The following is a 10,534-nucleotide window of genomic DNA, read 5'->3' as shown; positions in this document are numbered from 1 at the left end:
TGAAGTAAGTAAATTTTTAAACTAAAGAGTAATAAGGGTTTCATAATTTTGGCAGACCAGTGCTTTAGTCAGAGATTGAGACAATAATGGTTTCTGTGGAGGAATTAAGGAAACTTACACCTGTTTATAATGGTGCAGTAGTGGTGGGCATTTTGTGGATCTGTCCCATTTACTAAGGTTTTTATAACCTAACTTAAAGACACAAATACCCACAAAATGCCCTCTGCCCTCATACCTGGCTTGACATCAGCGCATTCCAGACTCAAACCTTCTGACTGGAAGAAACTTTCTGCTGCAGAAGTGATCACTGAGTACTCAGATGTGGCAGTTACTGTATTTCCAAGGGTTATAGAATAAAATATGAGAATATGATACAAAAGTATAATTAAAATGGATCAGAATTAATAGCAGAGAGGCAGGGGAAAAGAAAAGCAAAAGCTGAAAGACAGGGTCTGTGTAGCAGACTGTGAAACAGCCAGGATGTTARATCTTATCAGATGTTTCGTCTCTCAAACCTGCACGAAAAATGAATGAAAATGAAAAAAAAGATCACAAGAGAATTCTACTTTTCTAGAGATTAAAAAGTATAAGCARAATACAGTTATATGACGCAGAGCAAACTTCTTCCAGTCTTTTGTTAGGAAAGATGTGCTGTTGCACACTTTGTATCTATCCCTGTAAAACCACAACACAGAGCTGGAAGTACACCACAGATCCCAGAATTAGGGGAGAGCCCAAGAGAGCAGCAGCTGCCCTGAACTGTCACTAGCACTCCTGCATTACTTCATGCTTGGTTGAGCTGCTAAGATAACCAGTCTTGTACAGGTTGAATCCAGAACGTTTCCAAGAACTGAGTTAATTAGTGAAGTATCCTAAAGTTAACTAACTCCCCTGCCAAGAAATGGGCTCTTCCATTTTCCTCACATGATTATCTGGGCACTTTCACTTTTCCATATATAGGAGCAGCTCAGGGACTGACAGATCAGGCTAGGTAGGGATACAGACTCCAGGCACATGCATACTCCTTGCATGCAGGCACAGATGCAAGCACATGCTGCTTTCACACACTGAAATTCAAGTTAGCCTACGAGGTAATAAGTGAAGACAGCGACWGTCCTGCTGATAAAGGGCTTTCTGAAACAGAAGGCACTAAAGGTAGAACTCTTCAGCCACCATTTATAATCATCCATCAGGAAAAGCATCACAGCCATGAATGGGCCAGTGGATGGTTTATGTGATTTCACGCTGGACGATGAAGGAGCTTTCATGTTCACATCGGAGTCTGTGGGAGAAGGACATCCAGGTAAGAAGCCAGCTCTGGTAAAAATGTAAAAGTATAATTTCACTTGAGGTGTTTTAAAAGCCTAAAGAAGCATTCATCTGCTGTTAATCTTACTAGAGAAGTTATTTGTAATGGGGTGCTTTTATTTATTTCTGCTGGATTTTGTCCATACAGACTATAGAACTGCTRTAAGTAGAGGGCTTCCAACAGGAGTTTGCATGCTTTTGCAGGGTGGGTGTTCAGCTGAGAAAGGCAGTGAGGTKTATGGTTGCTGCTCCTTCCTTTTCATCTAAATTTCTTCCAGTATYCCTGTGGAGACATTACTGTATCTCTGACAGACTCAAATTTCACATATGGATAAGAATGCATAACTTGCTTCTCAAGTTCCATATCTTTATGGGCCCTGTGAAACTGTCCTGCACATATGGAGTGCTCCAAGACTGTCACCCATGACAGGAATATCCCCAAGTAGTCTATTTGAGAGCCTTTTTTTAGTGGTCCCAGCAGCTGTACATGGCCAAGTCACTGGTTTGCCCTCTGCCTCCCTCCCCTCTCCATCATCTGATGCAATATATGGAATTGCTTAAGCAAATAGTGGACAGTTATTTGCTAAACTTTATGTATGGTCAGCAGAGATTAGTTCATTTTTATTGAAAACAAATATTCATCCACCATAAACATATACCTTATGTCAACAGCAAGTGTTCCCTCAGATGAGGCAAGGGGACAATGGGCTGTTTGATGTCCTGAAAAGTGTATTTGCTTTAGAAACCAATGTGGTGGCCTGCACTTTTTGCTATAATAAGGCTTTTCAGGTCTGTATTCATGTTCTATGAGTAAATCATAAATGGGTGGAATGACATAGCAGAGGATAAAAAGGTCAGCAATGACAACTGTATGTCTATAGTTTTGATACTCTTCGATATTGCCTTATTACTTCAGATAAAATCCATGGCTGATGCAATTGAGTACATCTCCATCAATGTGAAGGCAACTACATCAGGTTAGACCAGTCGGGGTTCTTTCTGATGTAACACAGTCAGAAAATGACAGCCACGTTTTGTCCTTGGAACTTAGGTCTCGTGATGAATTTATATATAATTACATCCAGTGTCTGTGGTGCTACGTAGTTTCATGGGAGAAATAACATTGCACAGTGTGTAATTTTACATGGATGATTTTATTTCCAAAGACAACAGGTCACAATTTGTGCCACTCTAATCATTATGTTTTAAGCATTTTAAGACAATAACAGAGAAGTTGCAGAGCAGAGAGAATTCAACTGAGTCCCAGATTTAGCTTTGTCCCTTGATTTCTTTCCTTTACCAAGTCACTTTTTATCTTGTTCTTTATTTTAGAGTTTGGCCAATTTTTTAGTTGTTATTCACATTCCCTTCTTTATTTCCACACCCTCTATTGGCCCTCAGTAGCTTTCTTTTAAGCTCCGTAAATTTTATTTTACTCCTGTGCTGAAATGCTGGGCTGGCACTTGAGACACACAGTTATCACCTGGAAGTGTCTGCAGCCTCTCTTTCTCCTGGCAGAGGCTGTTGGGTCTCTGCATGAGGTGCAAAGTACCAGCCTAGGAGGTTTAATTTAGAGTGAGTGGAAGACTGAAATTTACCTGCATGTTTTCAAGTGTGATGCTCACACTTTCTTAAACAGCCTGCATATTCATGGAGGGTGCTGAAAACCCAAACACCTATGGCAAAGGGAAGATACAGATTTTCCAGATCAAAGAAGGGCWGGCTGACAGTAAGTCTGGGATGTCCTGCAAATTCTTGTTCCTGAGCACTGGCGAAGGGTCTTAATCATCTCAGTGAGAGCTCTGGTCCCTGGCAGCAAACTGATCACTCCTACATCCTGGAAAAGGCCAACCCCGCTTTTCCCCTCTGTGGTTTTGCACAAGAGGTGTAGACATGCCATTTGGATTTTATCACCCAAGAAAATCTTGGCTATTTCTTAAAATGAGGCCCAGTGCCTGAGGCTGTAGTTGGGCTTCTGACGTTATCTGTAGCAATAGAATTTTATTGTGAGTTTTGATTTCCTCTGTTTATACAAAATGGATAATTTGCGTGTTTTTGATTATTTCTCTTCCGTGWGTGATAGTATAATTTTGCTAGAGGGCATTACGCGAAGTGAAGATCCTGAACCAGATCTTTGTCTGGTGGAAATTTGAATTGTTCTGATTATATTAGCTGAGTATTGAACGTTTTAATGGAGACCTTCTTAATGCACAAAGCAGGAGAAATTACTTGCTTATTTATTTGAGTGTACAGAGAGCTGCCTTATGTCTGTGCAATGCCTAGAGCTGGGTGTCGCTGAGAAGCCCAGATTACCTAGAAGCAAGCAGTAGCTGTCAATAATTAACATGCAGGTATTGCCTGTGTTCCCCAAAGACAGTATAAAAGACTGTTTATCCCATCTTCTCACTCTAGATCCTTCAAAATCCCCTGGGCATAACATTTAGGAATTCCTTTCAGGTCTTTAATCATTAGTCATTTAGTGGTGCACATTCCAAATTCTCTGAAGAGTTACACATGACTTCTTAATTTCAATATAATAATAAAACACACACACAGCAGCGTGAAAAAGAGAACTTTTTTTTTTTTTTTTGGCAGCTGTTTTTTGTCACTGCTCCAGTTTCTTTAGTCCAGTAGTGTCTGTCATGCTGCACAGGTTTCATGGTGCTTTGAAATGCATCGTGTGTTTCTGTGGCCCACAAGATCTTACAGATGTCAAACCACCAAGGAGGAATTCCTTCCCCCATCTGGCTCAGGTGGAATTGCCTGCAAACTGTCTGCCATTCAGTTTTCCAGAAAGTAACAAGAATTTCTTTAAAAATAAAAGACCAAGCATCTTCTAAGAGCACCCTCAGATATCAACCGTATTACAAGCATATGTTTATCTTGCAGGTATTCACAGAAAAAAAATCACAAAAGAAAAAAAAACAAAACCCAGAAAACAAACAAACCTGAAAGTGCAGATCTGTCCAGCAAGTTGATGCTTGCATGTCTTGTATCTAAGATTAAATATACTTAATGATGTGCATAATACTTTGGTAAACTGTGCATTGAACAAAGAGAACAGAGGTACAAGAGTTTTGAACACTCTCAATATTGCTGTACCATTGCAGTTACCAACCAACACTCTTCAAGTGTTCTTTTAAATAGGAAAAATGTACAGCACAATTCAGGTATTTGAAGTCTTTCTAGAAAAACTCTTTCATTGGAAAGATGATTTTTAGTGGAATATTTATGATAATTATCTGCATTTCTTCCCAGTTTTWAATTCTTTTTGCCAGAAAACTGAGAATTGCTTGGTTTGTAATRTTTTGAATATTAAAATTTACATTCTAGTTTAATTTTTTCCGTTGATGTAAATAACACTTCATTAAAAATACAGAATTTACTTTGGGTGATCACTGGTTTTGAGCCATTTCAAATGGTCAATGTTTATTATATTTACTACACCGTCAAAGCCAGAAGTGTGGCTTACCTCTTCGTTGTGCTTTATGGAGCTTTTCTGAATTAAATTTTCAGTTTTTACTGCTGTTCATAGTTTTTTTTCTGTGTGTAATGAGTCTGTGAAACAATTCCTGTGAGGGTTCTGAGAACTTTTGCTAGACTCTTAATACTCTAAATTCATGCAACAAACGTATGTCTATCTGGAAAACTGTGAAGCTCCTTCTAATAGCTGGAGATCACTTTTGTTGTTGAATATCTCCTTTACTTCCTAACATTATGACTGGGATTTTAAGTAGGGTTTATCAGCAGCTTCCCTAGACTCATTTTATAGTTAGCAAGAGCTGTGTCATGGCTGATTGGCATCTGTGCCATAAGGCTGGGCCTGTGGGATGATKGTATTTCATGAAAGGGCTCAGAGTTGTCTAAAACTTTCCTGCTCAGTCGTTTTAGATACCCCTTTTGCAATATTCATTCCACTGAGTAGTAATTCTCTACATGAAGCTATGTATTAACTGAATTCTGACTTATTTAATGCTTTTTAAAAACTATAATGTCTCACCAGAGTTGTTCCATYGTGCTTTCCCTGTTTCCAAAAAAAGAAGGGARAATAAAAAGTAAGAAAATAATGGACAAACTTAAGCTCTCACACTTAGCAGATAATAAGAGAATGGGACAGTTGAGATGAGAAATTTAAATAACAGAATGAAGGGTGCACAAAGCTTGCTAAGCATTGCTAAAAATAGAATGCCTGGTTTTATTTTACACCAGAGACCTTTGCTAATAGACATGCCTTTAATTTAATGCATTAATCAGCCAGTCATCCAGCTGGATTTTTCTTTCCAGTCCTGATAGATATATCTGTRTTTGGATTTGGATCTAGTTGCACCAACAATCAAATATGACATGAATTATCAGACTGATTTGCCTCAGACTATTTCAATGTGAAGGTATGCTCCAAGTGTAGTAGATSAAATTATTCTAATCTATTATTTTAATTTATTAGAGTGTCACATGAATTTATTAAAAATCAGAAGGAATCTCCAAAATATAATTTGGTCTGACCTTCATGCATAGGTAATAATATTTCATGCAAGAATTCTTCAAACAAGCTAGTAAATGACAGTTMAATTTCATTCATACCTTTTTAAAAGGTATCCTCTTTTCATGTAGCGATTTAAAGGGATGAGGAATCCTGCATGCCTCTACATTAATGGTTTTCATGGCTCTCACCCTTTTCAGATTTTCCTTTTTGAATCTTTATCTGTCTCTTTTTAACTTTTATTTATCAACTGTGGTTACATTATTTCCCATCAGAAAAAGAACCCTTTTCTCTCAGCACAGTGCTTTTAGGTTCTTCGGGAGTGAATTTCCTCTGATAGGTGGCCTTTCTTCCAGCCTTTCAGAACTGTAGGAATTTCCTCTGATAGGTGGCCTTTCTTCCAGCCTTTCAGAACTCAATTTTGATTGATGTCATCCTATAAAATAGACTTTTCTGATTTAGGGCATTCTTCTCTGTCCTAAACCTTCACAAAGCTTCTTAACACTCCTCTTGAGTGTTTTGGGAAGAATGCATATAAATCCCTATGTATGCCATGCAGGGGAAATTAGACACATGGGACAGTGGCATCTAAAGCAGGTGACACGTGCTTCATGTGGAGCAAGGACAGTGTAAAAGTTGTTCATAGAAACTGTGTGGTGAAAAAAAGGCTACAAAGCAGTCCCAGTCACTAGGACCACCACTTCCTCCTGTGTTGGACCTGCACTAAGAAAGCCATTCTAACCTCAGTTGCTCTGTGTCTCAGTCAGGTAGTAAAAAATTTCATGTTGTCATCAATATTTTTTGCCTTCACACTTATTCCATCGAAAAATGAAAACTTTGAAGTGAGCAAGCAGAGATACATTTTAATCACTCCTGCCACCTTTGTACCCAGGTTTGTAAACAAGGTTCAGTTGGACATATAATTAAATTGCAAGAATAGTGTCTGATTCCTGTTTAGTAATAATTGTCCTTAATTTAGTAATCCATGTACAGTTCTTGCAAGGCTGAAAGTTCTAACGCAGCCTACATGTGTTAGTTTTCTTTTGTGTTCATTCCTTTTATGCTGAAGTGGTGAGATGGGAGTGAATATGGGAGATAAGTGTGTCAGAATCACATTGGTTCTCCAATCTTTGATCTATCCATCTTAGCTAAATGTACACCTTCTTCAGGAAAATAAATGAGAATTTATTTTGACTTGAGCTTAAGTGTATTAAAAGCCTCTAATGACAGACTCTTACAAAATATTTTTTTTCCAACAGGTTGTGTTGCACATGGCAAGGCAGGAGATTAACTTACTTTGTCAAACAACTTATGTCAGAATCCAAAACCAATACTAGACTTTTTTTAAGAACAATAAAATTAAATTATATAAGCAAATTCACAATTTTCATGTGGAAAACATTGTTATTTTTGTGTCCATTAGATTAGCTACATTATTTGATTAAGATTCAATATTTGTTTTAAAGATTAGAAAAGAAAGAAAAAGGTAAAAGATTATTATGACAAACTTGAGCTGAAACCTTTGTGTTTGGCCTGTAACTAAAGATTTACCTCAGGCAAACATCAGTTGGTAACCCCTTCTTGTTTCTTTCTGTGCGTGTATTCCCTGCGCTGCCTTAGGTGGCCTGCAGGGATTATTAGGAGGTGACAGTGCCGGATGGAATCAGTGACATAAAGCAAACCAAAACCAAGGCCTTCACTGAGCTGTTCATTATCTCTATTAATTCACACACTTTGTCAGGCTTTACCACCAGAGTTGGTCAGGTGCATTGTAACTTTATGCTGGAGCGGTGTGTGTTGGTGGTGGAATATCAATGTTCTGTTAGAACACCACTGGATTGCAGTGCAGGCTGTATGGTGCTAGAGAATAAGAAGGCTGCGAGTAAAACCTCCTAACATCTCAGGTTATTCTGTGCATTACATGTTTCACTCCTAAGTGCAGAAAACTACAGGTAAAGTTATGGTTAGCTAGTTTACACCAGCAAGTAAACTGCCCACTGTGTCTACTGAGTTTGCTTGAAGGATTTTCAGCATGTCTTTCTATTTAGCAAGCTTAAATATGCCAGCAATAAGCAACAAAAGAATTCCTTTCTGTAATGTCTACTGAAAGTGATGCAAACAGTCCATGTTTTGTATTGAGTGCTGTGGTTTTGAATCACAGCTTTGATGTCTTGCAGATAAAATCTGTGATCAAATCAGCGATGCTGTACTAGACGCCCATCTCAAACAGGACCCGAATGCCAAGGTTGCTTGTGGTAAGTTTTTTGCTGCTTTGCTTTAGGTCATCACACAGACACATTTCTTTTTAGGATGTTTGTAAAGACCTAGCTCATTTCACTATCAAAAATGACATAAGAATTTCAGTCTTCAAGAGAAGAGGTGAGAAGAAACAGTAAAASTTTGTATAAAGACTGAAGCCAAAGCAGGCTGTAGAAACGTAGAGCCATTGATTTTGTGTGTGGACTGAATTGTCCTGAGACAAACAGATTTGCATATCACTAAATGATACTCAGTGTTTTGACTTTCTCATTTGTAAATTCGACGTATTAGTTTTGACATAAAGTTCTTGCTTTCAGACAGATGGTGAATATGAAAAGAATTTGTTATAGATGGAGTTATAATGCTAAAAATACACATAAAAAGGGTTTACACTGTACACATCCAATATATGACAAACACAGTTATTTGTCTTAGTGGGCTGGCTCATTCTGCTATCATAATCCTGCTTTCATCTCTCTTTTCAGAGACAGTATGTAAGACAGGAATGGTGTTGCTCTGCGGGGAGATCACGTCTCGTGCTATTGTGGATTATCAGCGAGTTGTCCGAGATGCAATTAGACATATTGGCTAYGATGATTCAGCTAAAGGTTGGTGGAAAAACTCATGAAATCGTGAAGAGCAAGCAATAGGCAGCTGCAAAACAGGTCTGTCACCAGGTCCATACATTGGCTTTAGCAAGCCTGATACAAACTGAATGTGCTGTGTGAAAAGTGCTTACATGGTGCTTCATGATACACTTTCTGGCTTTATCCCAGTAAGTAAAAAACTATCATTTATTAGTTAAAACTGAATTGGGAGTAGGCAGAGTCTACTTTGAACTGTGGTATTAGGCCACAGTAGTTAACTGCAGCTTGAACCATAGAACCAACCATTCTGCCAAACTTGCAAGAACTTGACTCTTGTTTTTTTCATTTGGCAAGCTGCTTGTTGCATCTTGGTGCAAAAGAGAGAGAAGAAACCTAGTTCATTCCATTGTACCATTGTATTTTTGTATTGCAGTAACATTTGGAATTCCCAGGGGTAAAGAAGTCTCTCACTGCAGGGTGCTCTGTTAGCTCTGAATTACACCAAGCAGTTGTGTGGTCCAGACCMGGGCTGTGAGATGGGCAAATGATGAACAAGACAAAATGCTGTGTACCACAGAAATTTAACTTTCTGATGTGCATGTATCTGTTTATACAGTACAAATATTCCAAATTTCTGTTACAGTGGAATGTGTCTTTTAAGGCCTTTTGGTTTCAAAGTTGTTTACTGTAGTACTTTAATTGCTGTTGAATTTGTGTGGTATTGACAAAAATTTCRCTAAAAAATAGCAGTTAGGTTTTGAGTTCTGAATGTGATATCCTTCAGATTAGAAATGTTGTCTTATGGTTCCTTGTTGCCTCCCTTAACTGTGACAGAAAGAGCTAATTTCCTGCTTTTCTTTTTTCCATATAGGCTTTGACTACAAGACTTGCAATGTTTTAGTGGCACTGGAACAGCAGTCACCTGATATTGCCCAAGGTGTTCATTTACACAGGAATGAAGAGGATGTTGGTGCTGGAGATCAGGTAGACATAGCATCACATCTAAAACACCAAAGCTGTTTTAATGGGCAAAGTTTACTCCATCTTATTGCTCTATTTTTTTATGTAAAAAAAAAAAAATAAGTCAAAGTATTTCCAAAATTCTATTTACCCCAGAATAAAACCCATATTTTTATTGAAACAGTTGGAAGTTCTTTGAGGGCAGACTTTTGCCTGACGTTGTTTTCACACTCCAGGCAAGTCAGGAGAGCTCTGGCAGTTTGTAGTAGATGAGGAGGTGCCCTTTAGAACTTAACAAAGGTTTTYTTTCTCATTTATTTCATGTTTTTKTTSTGTAGCTTTAGGTTCATCAGACCATTCATCTTGCACCCAGGCTTGCCATGTAATGTGAAATAAACAAAGAATCTTTTCACATTCACAGAGCTGTTGAGATTTTGTGCAGCAAAAAATTAGGTGATGTCTCACCTGCCCTGGGCATTAGTACAATGAATACCTGAGTACTTTTAATTCTCATTAATTTCCCGGAGGCAGCTCTTGTAATAGRTGTTCCCTGTAATTAAGGCTGTCCAAACTGTGTTTCTGTGGGCTAAAGAACATGTAGACATCTATGGTATGTTCCCAAGAGAAAGATACTGACATAAAAACTCCATAATGTGACTGATGCCATTTGAGTGAATTTAACATTTATCRTTAAAAGCAATACCTCGTTCATACCAGTGCTGTTGAGAGCCATAAGTGCAGGTATCAGAGTACATGAGCCTAACTAATATTGCTCAAAAAATCCCTTGAGGACTAAATTAAAATGCTTTTCTGCTGTGATAGGTACATAATACTACATAAGATGAAAAGACATCTGACTTTCTCTGGCATTTTGATGGTCTCACTTTCCATTTGATCAAAGTATCTTCCTGTCTTTTTTTTCTTTTTTTTTTTTTTTTTT

General features: G+C 38.0%; 1 protein-coding gene across 1 annotated transcript in view; it reads left to right on the top strand.

Annotated features, from left to right (window-relative positions):
- Positions 1–970: 970 nt before the first annotated feature.
- Positions 971–10,534, top strand: part of MAT1A (methionine adenosyltransferase 1A) — a 16,357-nt gene continuing 6,793 nt past the window's right edge. The window contains exons 1-4 of the mRNA XM_057365217.1: positions 971–1,303; positions 7,966–8,043; positions 8,533–8,655; positions 9,506–9,618. Coding sequence (XP_057221200.1) covers positions 1,210–1,303; positions 7,966–8,043; positions 8,533–8,655; positions 9,506–9,618 — 408 coding nt within the window. The 5' untranslated portion in view covers positions 971–1,209. The remainder of the gene's footprint in view (positions 1,304–7,965; positions 8,044–8,532; positions 8,656–9,505; positions 9,619–10,534) is intronic.

Source organism: Malurus melanocephalus, unplaced genomic scaffold, assembly GCF_030028575.1.
Source record: "Malurus melanocephalus ecotype Western Australia unplaced genomic scaffold, MMel_1.1 scaffold_49, whole genome shotgun sequence".
NCBI lineage: Eukaryota > Metazoa > Chordata > Aves > Passeriformes > Maluridae > Malurus > Malurus melanocephalus.
This window is presented reverse-complemented; position numbering and strand designations above follow the sequence as displayed.